The sequence below is a fragment of the Aotus nancymaae genome, unplaced genomic scaffold (assembly GCF_030222135.1).
Source record: "Aotus nancymaae isolate 86718 unplaced genomic scaffold, 86718_ANA_hifiasm-v0.15.2.pri h1tg000075l, whole genome shotgun sequence".
Classification (NCBI taxonomy): Eukaryota; Metazoa; Chordata; class Mammalia; order Primates; family Aotidae; genus Aotus; species Aotus nancymaae.
In genome coordinates, this window is record NW_026988490.1 from 3,745,271 (window position 1) to 3,764,094 (window position 18,824).

Sequence of the window (18,824 nt, forward strand, 5' to 3'; positions counted from 1 at the left end):
AAAGTGCTGGGATTACCAGCGCGAACCACTGTGTCCGGCCACAAACTAAAAATTCTTTTTTTTTTTTTTTGAGACAGAGTTTCGCTCTTGTTACCCAGGCTGGAGTGCAATGGCGCAATCTCGGCTCACCGCAACCTCCGCCTCCTGGGTTCAGGCAATTCTCCTGCCTCATGAGTAGCTGAGATTACAGGCACGCACCACCATGCCCAGCTAATTTTTTGTATTTTTAGTAGAGACGGGGTATCACCATGTTGACCAGGATGGTCTCGATCTCTTGACCTCGTGATCCACCCGCCTCAGCCTCCCAAAGTGCTGGGATTACAGGCGTGAGCCACCGCGCCCGGCACTAAACTAAAAATTCTTAACATGGACTAGCCAACTGCATGCTCCAGTGCTCCACAGGGGCTCGTGGCCAGGGCTCTCACACCAGCTGGTGCAAACACAAAGTTTCTGCTGTCACAAAGCACTCCATGGACAGTGCTCCTTCAGCCCTGAGTTCCTGCCAGTGCTCTCCTGCTCAGGAAGAGTCTGGGGGGCTGGACTGCCAAGACATCCAGCAAAGGGTCCCCCAAGGCCACCCTGCAGAGGTAAAGAATAGAGCAAAGGGAACTGCTGCCCAGTTTTCCTGTGAGAAACGCAAATGAAAGCTGGGCATGGTGGTGATGGGCACCTGTAATCACAGCTACTTGGGAGGCTGAGGCAGGACAATCACTTGAACCTAGGAGACGGCGGTTGCAGTGAGCTGAGATTGCAGTGATCTGAGATTGTGCAACTGCACTCCAGCCTGGGCAATAGAGCGAGACTCTGTCTCAAAAATAAACAAATAAAGAGAAACACAGATGAAAACACAGATTATATGAATAATAATAAAGAATATGGTGAACCAACGAAAGGCTACTTTAATTATGATGGATGACACAGGTATCGAAATCCTAGGAATCACATCCTTGACAAGTAGAATCTTGGATAACTTCTGTCACAAAGCAGCTTAAAGGCTGGGCGTGGTAGCTTACACCTGTAATCTCAGCACTTTGCAGGGGACAAGGCAAGAGGATTGCTTGAGCCCAGGAGTTCAAGACCAGCCCAGGCAGCAAAGTAAGACCTCATCTCTACAAAAATTCAAAAACTTAGCTTGGCATTGGTGCCAATGCCTGTGGTCCCAGTTACTCAGGAGCCTGAGGCGGAAAGATTACTTGAGCCAAGGAGGTTGAGGATACACTGGGCTGGGTCTTCTACACCACTGCACTCCAGGCTGGGTGACAGAGCAAGACCCTGTCTCAAATAAAAAAAAAAAAAGGCTGAGTGCAGTGGCTCAAGCTTGTAATCACAGAGCTTTGGGAGGCTAAAGCAGGAGGGTTGCTTGAGCCCAGGAGTTTGAGAAAAGCCTGTGCAGCATGGCAAGATTCTCTCTCTACAAAAAATTTAAAAATTCCCAGCTACTCGGGAGGCTGGGCAGGAGAATTGCCTGAACCAAGGAGGCGGAGGTTGCGGTGAGCTGAGATCGTGCCATTGCACTCCAACCTGGGTAACAAGAGTGAAACTCCGTCTCAAAAAAAAAAAAAAAAATTTAAAAATTAGCCAGGCATGGTGGCATGCACCTGTAGTCCCAGCTACTTGGGAGGCTGAGGTGGGAGGATTGCTTGAGCCCAGGAGGTTGAGGCTACAGTGAGCTGTGATCGTGCCACTGCACTCCAGCCTGGTCAAGAGCAAGACCCTGCCTCAAAAATAAAACAAAAGAGCAGTTGACCCAGACCTCCTGGCTGGCACCTTCTCCCAGGGTCAGCATGTGACACACTCGTGGCTGTGCTGAGAGTCTGTCGTGCAGGTGTGTGCAAGGGCAGGGCACTGTTCACGCACACGACAGCATGTGAATGAGATAAAGCTGGCAAAAGGACTCTAGAGGAAGCAAGCACAGCCTACTGACAAGAGCAAGGCTGTCCCTCGGCAGTGCCACAGGCTGGCATCCCCACACACGTACTTTGAGAAGCATGTGTTTCTCACTGGGCGTCAAATACATCCTGTTCTCATAGTAATCCACACACAGATTCACGATGTCTGCCAGGAGCTCTTCATAGCCAGAAATCACTTCGAGCTGCTGCTGCAGAGACTGAAACACAGAGCAAGAGACTCATGCACGGGCCTGGTGCCCGGCCGGCAGCTGAGCCCATCAACCTGAGTGTGCAAACACCAGCCTTACCTGTGTGATCTTGTTGTGATTGGCCAGGAACATGGACAGATTCTGCGATTCCTGGATGGACTGCGGATCTGCCATTTTACGTAGAAATTGAGCAGCCCTTTGAAAACAAAAAGAGTTCATCCCAAAATGCACCAACATGCCCCATAAAAAAGAAAAAATGCCTGATTGGAACGGGATCCCTTTACTCTACAGTCATCTGCAGAAATGTGGATTGATCTGAGGCCAGCTATGATTTCAGCCCTTTCAGGCATCTCTGGCCGTGTACTCCAGGTCAGTCTTCTGCCAACTTAGACGTGTCTTGCACAGCCTGGGACAGCTCTCCACCCTGATGGTCACAGCTGACGGGCTTCCTGCAGGGCCCCTATACACTGGCCTCTGCCCTACACTGGAAGACGCCCACCTCATCTAGGGGCACAGGGCTCCTCGACTCCGAGTCTGAGAAGGGTCACTGCCACCTCCGTGACTCCCACAAGCCCTGCCATGAAGACAGCTGGCACTGATGAGGTTCTCTGCTGGGAACCCTCTGGACCACACCTCCCCAGGCCACCTCAGAGACCACTGGTGCCCAAAGTCCTGAGACAGAGCCCTGGCTTTTGCCACTAATTTGTAGCTACACAATTTGGTGTGCACAAAAGGACCCGTACTACAATGAGGCCCAACAATACAAAACCGCAAGGCCATGCTGAGCTGTGAGGTCTGGCAGAGCAGCGCGAAGGTGGGGTGTGAAGATTCTGATCATCTAGGGCTGGCCCCCAGGAAGGTTCAGTGGAAATGGCCAACATACGGATAGGTGTATGCAACCCAGAGCCTTGCAGGTTGTTTTAAAAGTTTCCACGGCAAAGACTGATAACTTATCCCAACCTTCATTTCTTGCCCTTCCTCTTTAGGAACGAGCCCCACATTTCCATGGAAGAAAAACACATTCCAGGGAGCCCCACACATTCCGTGTGCCTCGCCTACCCTGCAGCTAGCTATGGCCATGTGACCAAGGACTGGGCCATGAGATACAACGCAAGGCACTGACAAGCACTCAAAAGTCTACTCATAAAGGAGCGTGGAGCCCAACTTTCCCCTTTCTTCCTGCTGACTGGAATGCAGAAAAGACAGCTAGAGCCTAAGCAACCATCTAGGACCACGAGGCAACACATGAAGCAGAACAGCAGGACAACAGGAGCCCACAATCAGCTGCAGACCACCTAACTCAGGACTTTTCAGGAGACAGAAAAAAACTGCCATCTTTTTAAAGCCACTGTTACTTCACCGGGCTTTAAACCGTTACATACAGTTAAACCTAGTATTAACTGATACAATAACATTCCTTGCCTTTTAAAACATGTTTCCTAGTCCAAGCATGGTCGCTTACACCGGTAATCCCAGCATTTTGGGAGGTCAAGGCAGGCAGATCACTTTGAGGTCAGGAGTTTAAGACCTGGCCGACATGGTGAAACCCCATCTCTACTAAAAATATAAAAATTAGTTGGGTGTGGTGGTTCACCCATTTAAACCCCAGCTACTCGGGAGACTGAGGAAGGAGAATTGCTTGAATCCAGGAGAGGTGGAGACCAGTGAGCCGAGATCATGCCACTGCACTCCAGCCTGGGCTAGTGAGATGCTGTCTCAAAAAAAAAAAAAGAAAAGTTTCCTTTTATTTTATTTATTTTTTAAATAGACATAGAGTCTCACTCTGTCATCCAGGCTGGAGTACAGTGGTACAATCACAGCTCACTGTAGCCTCGACCTCCTGGTCTCAAGTGATTCTCTAATCTCAGCCTCCTGAGTAGCTGGGACCACAGGTGCATACCACCATGCCTGGCAAGTTTTTTTTGGCTTTTGTTTGTTTTTTTTTTTACAGATGGGGTCTTTCTATGTTACCCAGGCTGGTCTCAAACTCCTGGGCTCAAATGATCCTTCTGCCTCAGCCTCTCAGGGTGCTGGGATTACAGGTGTGAGCCATTGCACCTGGACATGTTTGCTTTATTGATTTGAGTACTTGCTGAGGCAGCGGGTGGGGAGACTATGGAGGGGGTCAAGGATACTATTTTCTTTTTTCCTCAAGCCTCATCATAACCCTATGAGTTGTCTTGGCAATGACACTTAGAAGAGGTCATACTAGCAGCTACCAGCAGGTGCATGTGTGAGTGTGTGTGGCGGGGGTCTTGGGAGTGATGGTCTGGGAAGGTGAACCAACAGGGGTCCCAGACAGAGGTCAGAGGAAGAGGCAGCTGTAAGAGCTATGGAGCTGCCCCAGGCCCACTGTTTGGTGCTCAGCGGAACCTGGAGGTGGTGAAGACACTGGGGAAGGGGGCTGCTGGAGAGGAATCCTCCCCACCGCCTTGCACAAAGCAGTCCCATCTGTAAACTGCTTTACAGACTAGACTTTAGAATAAAGGCGCTGCTGCTAAAAGGAAAAAAATCCACAACTTTTAAGTACTTTTAAATATTGAAAACCACTGATGCTGGCCACCTCCCCTATTTACCTGAAAAGCCAAAACAGTGGCTGAGAAGGCTGCTGAAAATCACCCAGGACTGGGTTGTGCGGCTGGGACCATGAGCCCACGCCAACCATTGAGTCCTGAGGTCAGGATCCCACAGATGCTGTTATCAAACAGGGACCCTTCAGACTTCCAACCCGAGAGGGGCTCACAGGTCAACTCCAGAGGCCTTTCTCTAGTTCTGAAGATCTAGGCTTCTGTGCAGAGCTGGTGATTTTAGGTGATAAATGGACCACTGCCTTATTTCACATGAATGAGGCTTAAAATTCTGCCTGACCTAGCTCGACTCCTACTGCTGCCTCATTTTATCCCAAGTGGGTTTTTTTTTAATAAAGACATAGCAACAGTTGTATGATTTAAAATGCAACATAACTAGAGCATATTGAGATGCAAAGTAAGGTCTCTTCAAATTTAATTTTAGAGCTGAGATGCCTTACTTAGTAGAAGAAATAGAAGTCAGCATCTCATTCTAGCAAAACATGTCTTCAGCAGCACAGAGCACAGGGTAAGCAGAATGAACGCATCGGGAGGCAGCATGCTGTGTGCCCTGATGGCCTGTCTGCCACCCACCACCCCGCAGTGCTCCAGAAGCACACACCGGGCCGTGCCCAACTCTTCTGCTTGTCTCTTCAGCATCTCTAGAAGCTCTCTACAACCAAAAAGAAAACCGCCAGGGAGGGGAGCTGCATGGAGGACCTGGAAGTGCAGTGTGACCTCAAGACAGCACTTGATACTGGGATGGTGGCTCACGTGATACTTTGATACTGGGATGGTGGCTCACGTGCTGGGGACCCCTGCCTGCGAATGACCAGCACCAAGGACCGCAGCCCTGATGTCCAAGGTGGGCTGCAGAGGCCACCTGCCACCTTGCCAAGATGCTCCCTGAGCCCGAGGCCTGTGCTGTGTGAGCTGGGCCTGTATCTTGTGCATGTCTATCTTCCCAGGGGCGCAAAGGTTCTCCGTGATATGTGAGGACAGCCAGGGTGCCCAGAGCCTGCTCTAGCTTTGCAAAGCCATATGCACTTATCTGCTGACTCCCCTCACCTTATTCCTCAGAGCAGGTGCTCACACAGCCCGGACACTGAGAAGTAGCTGCTGCCCACCGGAAGTGATGACTTCACACACATGGACACACAACGTGCTATGCGCAAGACAGGCCACTGAGCCGGGTGCTCTCAGGAGGGCCCGTGGTGTGGCGCAAGGCCAGCGCTCACCTCTTGTACGCTGAGTGGTCATTCTTCACGCTGCACTTCATGTTCTTCAGCTCATCCAGCACCGCGAACATGTTGATGAACTTGCCCAGTGTGATCAGGTAGGCTTCGGACACAAAGTCCTTCCTCCTCTCCGTGTGGCACAGGCGCCTCACCTCCCCGCAGAAGCGCTCAATGGCGTTTCTCTGTGCAGAGGAAGCAGGAGGGCAGAAAACTGCAGGTCAGTGAGGAGCCAATCCCATGTCCCAGCTTCAAGCACCTGCAGTCACTGCTCCTCATTAGTAAAGATCTGCCCAGCGGGGCTCCAGGCCCAAGTGTTTACAGCGTGGGCAACCAGCCCCTTACCGAAAGCAGCTCCCAGCGGCCTGCTCTGCACCATCATCACTTGTTTTACACTGTACCAACTACGTCACTAAAGGAACAAAATCATGCTGACTATTTCAGCACAATTACTGAGGTAAATGCTCCAGTAAAACATCTGTAAAACTCAGATGCTCTAATTTTCAGAAGTGAAAAGGGGAGAGATGTTTTCTTCTTGGTAACTTTCAAGGTAAAACAAAAATTTATCTCCTAGTTAGTTCCATCTCGTCCCTTTGCTAAAGGACACCATCATAAAAAATCTAGATGTTTCCAAAATACTTCTTTAAAAAGCAGCAAGCTCCTTCCATGCCTAACCAAGGACAGGGTGAAGACCACCAAAAATGGACAGTCAGGTTGAAGCTGACAGCAAATAAATACCTGAAAGACCAGATGAATTAAAAGTACAAACTGGCCGGGAGCAGTGGCTCATGCCTGTAATCCCAGCACTCTGGAAGGACAAAGCAGGTGGATCACTAGAGGTCAGGAGTTCGAGATCACCCCGGCCAACATGGTGAAACCCCGTCTCTACTAAAAATACAAAAAATTAGCTGGACATGGTGGCACGTGCCTGTAATCCCAGCTACTCAGGAGGCTGAGGCAGGAGAATTGCCTGAACCCAGGAGGTGGAGGTTGCGGTGAGCCGAGATCGCGCCATTGCACTCCAGCCTGGGTAACAAGAGCGAAACTCCGTCTCAAAAAAAAACAAAAACAAAAAAAAACATAAAAATCAACTGGGCATGATTATAGGTGGCAGTTGCCTATAATCCCAGCTGCTCGGGAAGCTAAGGCAGGAGAATCACTTGAACCTGGGAGGTGGAGGTTGCAATGAGCCGAGATCACGCCACTGCACTCTAGCCTGGAAAACAGTGAGACTGTCTCAAAAAAAAAGTACAAGCTCGTAGAAAGTCAAAGCATTTTGTACTTGAAAATGACAGAAAGCAGGCTCCATGAGGAAACATGAATTCACTCTCAGAGAAGAGAAGTGAACCACAAAAGGAGCACTGTTTCCAAAAGGGCATGTGAAACTTCAGACTGTCAAAGGCTTTGGTCTCTTTTGTCTCAGAAACTGTTAACGGTTGCTTTAATCTGCAGGCACTCTGTTCAGGGCATTCACAGTGGCAGCGATGGGTAGGAAGGCATCAGCAGCCCGCCCCTCGGTGTTATACCCCCAGATTATTTTACCATTTTACCTGGAAGTACATAAAATTCATCAGTTTTGTGACCTCAGGCTCCAGAACCTCCACGGTTTTCTCATAAATTTCCACTCTGTTAGGCTGCTCGTTACATTTCACCTGGGAATAAAGAAACAGGGATGACATAAGAGGCTTCAGTCCAGCCAGAAGCGGCGCGGGGCTGCCACAGCTAGTGATCCTGCCCTGCCGTGGAGAAAGAACCGGGAGGAGAGTGGGCCAGGCGTGGGGGGCGGGGGCGGGCCTGGCAGGGTGTGGCCAGAGGGGAAGAGACAGGCGGGCGGGGCACCTGCGGGATGGCCCGGGAGCAGCTCCTCCAGGTGTACAGCATGACAGCATATTCTTGGCCCTCCTCCAGCATCTCGTTCTGCAACAGAACACAGGGCAAATCAAAGGCAGGCAGGGGAACTAGCATGGAAAGCAGATGCCAGCTGCTAATATCTAGACAAAGCGCCATCAACTATCCTGAGCACTGTAGCCTGTATGCCAAGAGACAGCTGCTGAGAAGCTAGTGACGCTGAAATATGGCGCTGGAGGCCACAATGACCACTCAAAACACCCCACAGCGGCTGGGTGCAGTGGCTCAAGCCTGTAATCCCAGTACTTTGGGAGGCCGAGGCGGGTGGATCACGAGGTCAAGAGATCAAGACCATCCTGGTCAACATGGTGTAAACCCCGTCTCTACTAATACAAAAAATTAGCTGGGCATGGTGGCGCGTGCCTGTAATCCCAGCTACTCAGGAGGCTGAGGCAGAAGAATTGCCTGAACCCAGGAGGCGGAGGTTGCGGTGAGCCGAGATCACGCCATTGCACTCCAGCCTGGGTAACAAGAGTGAAACTCTGTCTCAAAAAAAAAAAAAAAACACCCCACAGCTTCTGCAGGCGAGAGAGGCGTCAGTGATGTGCAGGCATCTCTGAGGGGTGCCACACCTCACCTCCACCCAGCCCTAAACCACCTGCTGGCCATGAGCCCTGCAGTTGAGAACACAGGCAGAGGGCTCGGGGCAGACGCCCCTCCCAGTGTGAGCACACACAGCATCCTCGTGGCCTCTTCACCAGCTCAGAGGACCGCCCAGTCCCAGAGAGGACTAGAGGCAGGGCTGCCAGCCCCAGGTATGCAGAAAGAAAAGTTAGGAGCATGCCACAGCACTGAAAATCTAGGCAGAGTGTCCATGGGAAGAGGACTGTCATCACTCCTGTAAAATTGCTTTTGCTTTCCATTCGTTTTTTTTTTTTTGAGATGGAGTTTTGTTCTCGACATCCAGGCTGGAGTGCAGTGATGAGATCTGGGCTCACGGCAACCTCTGCCTCGCGGGTTCAAGTGATTCTCCTGCCTCAGCCTCCCGAGTAGCTGGGACTACAGGTGCCTACCACCATGTCAGGCTAATTTTGTATTTTTAGTAGAGATGGGGTTTCACCATGTTGACCAGGCTGGTCTCGAACTCCTGACGTCAGGTGATCTGCCCACTTGAGCCTCCTACAGTGCTGGGATTACAGGTGTGAGCCACTGCGCCCGGCCAACAGCATTTTTTTTACATAATAAAAAGAGATAAAGGGAAAACTAAGTAAATGTGCAGAAATAGTTGAATTGTGCACATTTACAAAATGGTTTACATAGCCATTAAGGATTCCTTTCTCCAGCACATTTTCATGACATCAAAATATTCTTGTTGAGGCGCAGTGGCTCATGCCTGTAATCCCAGTACTCTGGGAGGCTGGGTGGGCAAACTGCTTGAGTCCAGGAGTTCGAGACCAGCCTGGGCAACATGGTGAGACCCTGCCTCTACAAAAAAATATTAAAAAGTAGCTGGGCATGGTGGCATGTGCCTGTAGTCCCAGCTACTCAGGAGGCTGAGGTGGAAGAATTGCTTGAGCCCAGGAGGTTGAGGCTGTAGTGAGCCCTGATCATACCACTGCACTCCAGCCTGCACAACCTGAGTGAGACCCTGTCTCAAAAAAAAAGAAAAAATGTTCATGAGATTATTAAAATGCATAACCAGCTGGATGTGGTGGCTCATGCCTGTAAACCCAGCACTTTGGGAGGCTGAGGTGGGCAGATCACCTGAGGTCTAGAGTTTGAGACCAGCCTGGCCAACATGGCGAAACCATACCTCTACTAAAAATACAAAAATTAGCCGGGCGTGTTGGTGGGCGCCAGTGTCCCAGCTACTCAGGAGGCTGAGGCACAAGAATTGCTTGAACCCGGGAGGTGGAGGTTGCAGTGAGCCAAGATTGCGCCACTGCACTCCAGCCTGGGTGGCAGAGCAAGACTGTCTAAAAAAAAAAAAAAAGAAAAAAAGCAGAACTATAATAATGCAGTTCATTAAATCTAAATCCCACATGGGCACACACCTGGTGTGTGTGTGTGCAGATCTGGACAGGGAACGAGTATTAACAGAGGACGCCCTGGAAACATTGACAAAGGTTTTCTCTGGGCCAGAGACACTGAATTTTCAGAAAGAGTGAGCATTGTTTTTATACTAAGAAAAACAAGGGCTGGGCACGGTGCCTCACGCCTGTAATCCCAGCACTTTGGGAGGCCGAGGCGGGTGGATCACGAGGTCAACAGATCAAGACCATCCTGGTCAACATGGTGAAACCCCGTCTCTACTAAAAATACAAAAAATTAGCTGGACATGGTGGCACGTGCCTGTAATCCCAGCTACTCAGGAGGCTGAGGCAGGAGAATTGCCTGAACCCAGGAGGCGGAGGTTGCGGTGAGCCGAGATCGTGCCATTGCACTCCAGCCTGGGTAACAAGAGCGAAACTCCGTCTCAAAAAAAAAAAAAAAGGAAAAACAAAGACTGTCTTAAAGATATAAGGCATTTCATTCACTTTCTTCCCTTCTTCCTCACTGTACAGCATATGGGATAATACCAAAAAGTATACATCTCCCCTTCACACACGCCCTTCGCTTTGTTCCCAGAGAGAAACATGCAAGACACGCAGCAGTGTTACCATGCTAGAGTGGACGGTGGCTTGTTCAATGTATCTCGCGATGCCAGTGACAAATGCATTTCTGTCTTCAAAGTTAGTGTTGAAATTTGGCTGAAAGGAAGAGAAAAACCGTCATGTGGGGTCGGAGTGCAGGCTGTATGCCCACAGCTGCTGGGCACCCACCTGGTAGAGCAGCGAGGATGGTGGGGGCTCGATGCAGGGCTGCTGGTCGGGCAGGGGCAGCTCCTCCAGGAGGTCCACGTTGGACAGAGCGTCCTCCAGCGTCACCTGGGCCGCCATCCTGGGCTGGAACGACACACAAGGACCCCTGTTCTGTGATGAGGAGGGGGCACCTGACAAGCTACGAGGTGGGGTACCCAGGCCTCCAACCCCTTCCCGCTCTTCTGAGGGCACTGGAGATGGATGACATGGCATGATCAGTCCTTGGAGTTACGCATCCCTCAGGGCACGCAGACCAGTGGGCTGGGAGGCCCTGTGCAGCTTTCTTCACACACTCACTGAGAACAGGCTCTCCTGGCTTCCAGGAGGGTCACAGTGTGGGGGACACGGTTCCCGCCACCCCTCCATGGGGGCTGCCCCATCCCAAGTTGCTGGTGCTGAGGATTCTGGAGGCTCTGACAACCCCTCACAGTGCCGGAGGGCTAGCACCTCTCCAAGGGCACATCTGCCCAGCAGAGCCTCCCTGAATGCAGCCACCTCCCAGGTGGTGCTCTAAACTCTTTAGGGACTGACATAAACAAGACAGGTGCTCTGCTGCCTGACACCAGCTGTCTAGCTGCACAGACAGGTTGAGATCACAAAGAGTATGGGGCGGCTGCAGCGGACAGAAAGTGCCACGCTGCAGCTGAAGCAGAGGTGAAGAAATGAAGGCAGACATTGTCTAAACACACCTTCAGTGCCAGCTCCAGGGACAGGGGGCAATCTGCCTTCTGCTGAATCTGCTGCAGTCTCAAGGGAACTCAGGGGCAGCCCTGCTCTGGAATGGGAACAGAGGCAGGTGGGTGGCATTCTAAGAAGGAAAGAGCAGCAGGTGGCCTGGAGGAGACACTGAACAGAAGGAGTCCCAAGTCTGTCCTCCTCCAGCACTGGCGCAGGCATGGAGGTGCACGGCAGGGACGGGTAGTCAGTTCCGGTGCACTGGCTGCGGGTGGAGAAGGGTAGCTCCAGGGACCCAGGAAGCTGCAGTGGCATTGTAGAGAGGAAGAAGCTCAGAAGAGACAGCTGACAAAACTGCTCATGAGCTTCGAGCCCATCCTCAAGCTGCACGGGTGTGGATCTGATCCTCTCCATACCCACACCCTGAGACCACAGCCACATGGCAACCAGCGGCACACAGGGGACAGGTCCGAGAGGCAGAGCAGGGGCTGCGAAGCCAGAACTGACATGGAGCTACTGCCCACTGAAGGCAAGTCTCCTCCAAAATAAAAATATCAGCATCCTCCTAGCATTTTAACAAGACCCAGATCTCGTATATTGTAACATCCAACCATCCACTTACAGTCCAGACTCGTCAGCACACAAAAAACGAGCAATGTCTGAGCTCCTGCGGGAAAAGACAGTCAACAGCCTCCAACTCCAGAATAACACAGGTGTTGCAATTACCCATCTGACTTTAAAGCAACTACTGTGTTAAGAAATGCTCTAATGATCATTCGCACTTCAAACTGAATTCAAAAATGGAAATCAGCAAACAGCAAGCAAAAGCAAGATATAAAAAAGAACCAAATGGAAATTTCAAAACTAAAACACACACTACTGAAATGTTAATAAAAAAAAACAACTCGGGAAAGATTCAGTGAACTTGAAGATAGAGCAATGTAAGTTATCTAATCTGAATGCCAGAGAGAAAAAAGACTGAAAAAATTGGGGGGACCTTTGGGACAAGAAAAGTCTAATCTGTGTCATGAGAGTGCAAAAGGAAAAGGAGAAAGCGCGCAGTGATGAAACACAGCTGAAAAAAATGACAGAAAACTCCCTAAATTTGGAAAAAGACTTTGTCTACAGATTCAAGAAGCTCTTGTTTGGATCGCAAACAAGACAAACTCAAGGAAATCCACACCTAAGGCCGGGCGCAGCGGCTCACGCCTGTGATCCCAGCGCTCCGGGAGGCTGAGATGGGCAGCGGCTCACGCCTGTGATCCCAGCACTCTGGGAGGCTGCGGTGGGCAGCGGCTCACGGCTGTGATCCCAGCACTCTGGGAGGCTGAGGTGGGAGGATCACCTGAAGTCAGGAGTCTGAGACCAGCCTGACCAACATGGAGAAACCCTGTCTCTACTAAAAATACAAAATTAGCCGGATGTGGTGGTGCATGCCTGTAATCCCAGCTACTTGGGAGGCTGAGGCAGGAGAATCACTTGAATCTGGGAGGAGGAGGTTGCGGTGAGCTGAGATTGCGTCACTGCACTCCAGCCTGGGTGACAAGAGTAAAACTCCATCTCAAAAAAAAAAAAAAGGAAAAGAAAAAGAAATCTACACCCAGACACATCACAGTCAAACTGCTGAAAACTAAAGATAAAGGAAAACGAATGTTGAAAACAGCAGGAGAGAAGTGACACCCGACAGAGCACAGAGTCATGGTGAGAGGCCTGTGGATTCTCCCGGGGACCAGGCAGGCCAGAGGGTGGGCACAATGTGCCTAAGCCTAAAGCGGGGAGGTCCCAACTTGGGATCCTACCTGATGGCGGGAATGTGTCCTCCAGGAAGGAAGGTGAAGCCAGGATGTGGGCAGAGGAGGATAATAAAGAGCACGCCAGCCGGCTCGCGGTTCAGGCTGACAGGAAGGGAGGTGGAAGAGGCATGGGCCGTGAACCATGAAGCAGAGGCAGTAGCCAGGGTAAGCAGCAGCGTGCAGGACAGACAACGACCCCACAGCTCTTCAAAAGTGCTTGGTGGTCAAAAGCAAAAATCAAAGCACTATCTGATGAGCCTTCCAGTGTACATACATGTAAATTACATAAATACATAACATATAAATTATAAAATACTTCTAGATATATAATTGTATAAATCATGTTACGGAGAACCAGCTCGGCCGCAGACACCCCCACCCAGGTGTGGCTGAAGGTACTGAGAAGCACACACCCAGACAGAACAGCAAAGTGGGTCTATCTAGGGGGCCAACAGCCTTCCGAGCTGAGAGCCGCAGGGGCTGACAGCATTGCAGGCTGAGGGCCCGAGCAGCCTCTGGCCCACACAGTCATTCTCTCTGAACAGGTGATCATTATTAACAAACAGATGTTTGGTATTTTCTCATAACAAAAATACACCAAGCAGGCAGCTGGTGCCCATTTACCGCTCATCACAGACAAACTAAAAAGTATTCTCCATGAGGGAGCCACAGGGGCAGGGCAGATGTCCCGCACTTAAGGAATTGTAACTGGTGTGTGATATTTACACATTGTCCTGCCACTTTAGAATGTCCCAAGTAGTTTTCTACTTGGGGGAGGGGAGCAGCAAGGTTTTCCTTGTCATCGTTCTTCCTAGCAAACAATATATTCTATCATACACTCAGCATTTCTCAACATCTTATAAACAAGACAACTGTAATGCAAAAGGGGGAGGGTAAACCTGGATGGGTTAAGATTTCTGTGTACCACTAGAAGTAGTGAAAAGCAGACTTCTCCCATCCTAAGCAGAATGTGAAACGTTAATAAGCATGGACTTGGAAATCCTTAGAGCAACCTCCAAGAAAAGCTGTACAGCCAGGCGTGCTGGTGCACGCTGCAGTCCCAGCTACTTGGGCGGCTGAGGAGAGAGGATCACTTGAGCCTGGGAGTTCAAGGCCTGCCTGGGCAACACAGTGAAACCCTGTCTCTTTAAAGAAAAATTAAAAATTCTTTTTAAAAAAGCTCTTGAGGCCGGGCGCAGTGGCTCACGCCTGTAATCCCAGCACTTTGTGAGGCCGAGGCGGGTGGATCACGAGGTCAAGAGACCAAAACCATCCTGGTCAACATGGTGAAACCCCGTCTTTACTAAAAATACAAAAAATTAGCTGGGCATGGTGGCGTGTGCCTGTAATCCCAGCTACTCGGGAGGCTGAGGCAGGAGAATTGCCTGAACCCAGGAGGCGGAGGTTGCAATGAGCCGAGATCGCGCCATTGCACTCCAGCCTGGGTAACAAGAGCGAAACTCTGTCTCGAAAAAAAAAAAACTATCAAAAGCAAAATAGATAACATATAGATAATTCAGAATAAATTAAAACAGAATACTATGTTTAAAAAAACCTCAAAGGAAATAGAGCAATGATAAAGACAGCAATATAATAAGTGTCAGAGAATGAAATGGTAGACCTGAATAGAAATATATTGATAATTAAACTATGATAATCTAAAAACACCAATTAAAAAAGATTGTCAGAATAGATAAATAAAATGCTAACCCAACTTTATGCCATGTATACAATAAACTCACTTCAAATATACTGGTACATGTAGGTAGGTTGAAAGCAAAAGGGGAAAAAGATGGAACCGGGCCAGCGCTGGCCAAAAGGAAGCCGGGGTGGCCTTAGAGCAAGGAACTTATGGAGAGAGAGAAAAGAGGGGCCAGCTCCCCAAGGAGCCAGAACAGCCCTAAATGTGTAGGCACCCAGCCAAAAAGCTTCTCATTACTCCAGGCAAGAACTGACAGAGCTGGAAGGACAAATGCCGTAGCCACCCGTGAGTATCGGTTTCATTTTCCGCAATTTCAGTCACCTGAGGTCAACTACCCTCAAAAACATAAAAAGAAAAACTCCATTCACGAACAATTCGTGAGTTTTAAATAGCACGCTGTTCTGAGTAAGGTGATGAACTCTTCCTCCACCAGTACACGAATCATCCCCTCGTCCAATGTGTCCATGCTGTATGTGCAGCCTGCCTGCGAGCCACTCAGTAGCCAGCTATGTGGCCAGCATGGGACTGCAGCGGTGTCGCCAGGCTGGAGGTCAAGCTCAGCGGCAGCTGAAGGCCGCGTCGCGATGCCCGTGCCCTCACCTCGCCGCACCCTGCCGTGTCTCACCGCGGGCACCAAAGGGAGAGCTCCGTACCACAAGGCATTTTGAGAGAGAGACCACATTCGTGTAACTTTTATGACAGTACACTGTTACAACTGTTCTATTATTAGTTATTGCTGTAATCTCTTACTGTGCTTATTTACAAATTAAAGTTTATCACTAGTATGCAAGTATAGAAACACACAGACTCTGCAGGGGAGGCTCAGGCATCCACCAGGAGTGTTGAGCCAGCTCCACAGGTATGAGGGCACAATTCTGGAGATTGTGCCCCCCATTCTCTCAGGAACTGACTGGAATCAGGGAGAACAGAGGCACTGGACCCACTGCCAACCACCTGAACCACCCTACCCCACCGTCCCACATGTAAGGGAACTCCCCGACAGCAGCAGGTTAATTCTGAATGTTTCTCACTAGAAATCTACATGTAGCAGAAACTCTCATCCACTTCCTTCTATATCACAGCTTCCTGTTCCACACACTTCAGAAAGGAGAAGTGCGGGGCAGCCCTGGCCGGGTGGGTGCAGGGTATAGCCCGGCACCGCTGCAGAGCTAGCACAGGGGGGCCTTGTGGTGTCCACACAGGCAGCTGCGAGCTGATGTTGCTCCGAGGCCAGGCTGCCCGAGGACATACCTCAGCCCCACAGGCCAGTGTCCTGCGGCTCCAGCCCAGAGTCCCTCAGTCTGCCCTTTCTGTGGCCTGAACGCAGATAGTGCCAGGAGAGGCCTAGGGGCGCGTCCAGCCATGCCCAGGCCCCACGCAGGTCAGTGGGTCAGTGAGAAGACAGCTCGGGAAGCAGCCTGGGAAGCCACAGAGCCCACATGGCACCCACAGGGCTTTGCCTCCTGACTCCACGGTAGGGGAGGGTAGGGAGGAGGGCCCCAGACAGCCTCAGAGAGAACTGCTCGTGCCTCAGCTGTGATTCCTCACAGCGACACACCGATGTCACACCCACGGAAAAACACCAGATGCGCAGCTTGTTACACGTCAGTGCTTGCGGACTTCTTCTTTCTTTCTTTTTCTCTGAGACAGAGTCTTGTTCTGTTGCCAGGTTGGAGTGCAGAGGCATGACCTCAGCTCACTGCAACCTCCACATCCTGGGTTCAAGTGATTCTCCTGCCTTGGCCTCCTGAGCAGCTGGGACTACAGGTTCCCACCACCATGCCCGGCTAATTTTTGTATTTTCAGTAGAGACGGGGTTTCACCATGTTGGCCAGGATGGTCTCCATCCCTTGATCTCGTGATCCACCCGTCTCAGCCTCCCAAAGTGCTGGGATTACAGGCGTGAGCCATCGTACCCTTCATGGACTTCTTTCTTTGTATAGAAATAAGAGTATTTAAGCTGGGTGCGGTGGCTCATGACTGTAATCCCAGCACTTTGGGAGGCTGAGGTCAGGGGATCACCTGAGGTCGGGAGTTTGAGACCAGCCTGACCATCGTGAAGAAACCCCGTCTCTACTAAAAAATACAAAAAAATTAGCCAGGCGTGGTGGTGGGCGCCTGTAATCCCAGCTACTCCGGAGGCTGAGGCAGGAGAATCACTTGAACCCAGGATGTGGAGGTCACAGTGAGCCAAGATCACGCCACTGCACTCCAGCCTGGGTAACAAGAGCAAAACTCCGTCTCAAAAAAAAAAAAAAGTAAATAAACACCGCATGATTCCACTCATATGAATTACCTAAAGCAGTCAAACTGAGAGACAGAGGAGAACAGTGGTGACAGGGGCTGCATGGCGGGGCTGGGGAGCTGGTGTTTAGCAGTACAGAGTTTCGGTGTGCAAAGATGAAGAGCTCTAGATGGACAGAGGAGGTGGCTGCAGAATAAGGTGAATGTACTTCATGCCACTGAGCTATACACCTAAAATGGTGAAGACAGGGTAAAGTTTATGTCACACCTATTCTACCACAATCAAAAATAGCAACGTTGTTGCTGATGAAGCAGGAAACATTGAAAAAGAAAAATAAACCTTATCATCAATCATCCTATCATCCCTTACAAAAACAAGATATTATCATACAAGCTGCTTTGTAAGCTGCTTTTTTCTCCCAGCTTCCACAAAATGCCTCAAGTCATCAGGGCCCCAGGCAGACTGCTGGCTGCGGCCCTGCGGTGGCAGATCCTGCTCTCCCTTGTTCTTCGCATCTTCATTTTTCAGGATCTTAGCCCTCCTATGCCCGCCTTGGTGTGTGAGGCCAAGCAGCTGTCACCATATGCGCATGGCCTGGGCCCAGCCCGTGTCCGAGGGCTCTCTGTCCATGCATCTTCCACAGATGTGAATCTGCATAGGCTCTGCCTCACCCTGTCACACAGACTCAAAGTAATCGGTGCTAAATCCCAGTCTCCAAGGTCTCAGCCCTGGCAGTGTGGGTGCAGGGTCTGGCCCGGGCACCATCTGCAGAGCCAGCGTGGGGGCCCTGGTGGTGTCCACTCCACACAGGCACCTCAGAGCTCACATCTCATCCCATCTTGCTCTCTGAGCCCTCACAGTCTCAGCTCCTGTATCTCTTCCCAGTTCAGCTACTTTGCTCTATCTGTAACTGCTGCCAGCGGCCCCTGCACTGCTCACCAGCACCCTATCGCTGGGGACAAGGCAGTGTCTGGCTCTAGCCGCCCATGCCTTGCGATTTTGTCTGCCCCCTGTTTGTCCTCCCATGGGGATTTTCCCCAGCACCGGCATCCACACAGCCTCTAGTCTCCTTCCGTGTCTACAAGACGCCTCAGTTCCCAGGCAGGAGCACCAGGTCTGGCCTGGTCACTGCAAAGCCAGTGTCCACCGCCCCTGGGATAGAGCCTTGGCTGTATCTAACCAGCCTTTATAAGTGGCACAAATATCCAACAGCATAATTAAAGTTATGTGTTTGGAACGGCAGGCAAACTGCTCCGCCGGCGCTACCTACCAGCACTTCAGAGTTTAACAGCAGGATCACATTTCTGTCCCTGCTCATTCAGCTCACAAGGACAGGTACCCTGATGTCCACTGCTTGGGGTGTGGTCAGAGCAGGGCAATGGTGGGCAGACACGAGGGAAGACCACATGAGGACACAGAGGGAAGGTGGCCATTCACAAGCAGAGGCCAACCCTGCTGGCCCCCTGATCTCAGACTCCCAGCTCCAGAGCTGAGAGAAGGAAATTCCTGCCTGATCCGCGGTGTTTTGTTAACGGTGGCCCTAGCAAACAAACACAGTGCCAAGAACAGGTCGGGCAGAGTCACCCAGGCAGGACCCAGATTCCCTGCACTGTCTGCCAGGTAAGAACCCACACGAGCTGGTATTTTGCTGATCAGAAAAACAATACATGCTCCATGCAGAAAGAGCACACTGCTGGAAGCAAAACAAGCCAGCTGGACCTGCAGGAGCTTGGCCCCAACGCGCGAGCGTGCCACAGTTCCAGTCATCCGTGTCCCCAGCCTCCCCAGGCGGAGAATCCA

General features: G+C 50.8%; 1 protein-coding gene across 4 annotated transcripts in view; it reads right to left on the reverse strand.

Moving 5' to 3' along the window:
* The window catches only part of CYFIP1 (cytoplasmic FMR1 interacting protein 1), a 109,753-nt gene that overhangs the window by 69,521 nt on the left and 21,408 nt on the right, over positions 1 to 18,824 (reverse strand). For 2 of the 4 annotated variants that reach the window (XM_012460348.3, XM_064367826.1), the window contains 7 exons: positions 10,571 to 10,693; positions 10,409 to 10,498; positions 7,740 to 7,817; positions 7,451 to 7,552; positions 5,904 to 6,085; positions 2,198 to 2,294; positions 1,979 to 2,107 (listed from right to left, as the gene is read on the reverse strand). In XM_012460348.3, the coding sequence (XP_012315771.3) occupies positions 1,979 to 2,107; positions 2,198 to 2,294; positions 5,904 to 6,085; positions 7,451 to 7,552; positions 7,740 to 7,817; positions 10,409 to 10,498; positions 10,571 to 10,687 (795 nt within the window). In that variant the 5' untranslated portion in view covers positions 10,688 to 10,693. Of the gene's footprint in view, positions 1 to 1,978; positions 2,108 to 2,197; positions 2,295 to 5,903; positions 6,086 to 7,450; positions 7,553 to 7,739; positions 7,818 to 10,408; positions 10,499 to 10,570; positions 10,716 to 11,298; positions 11,345 to 18,824 lie in introns of those variants that run through there. The other 2 variants (XM_012460349.3, XM_012460351.3) reach the window with 2 other exon arrangements.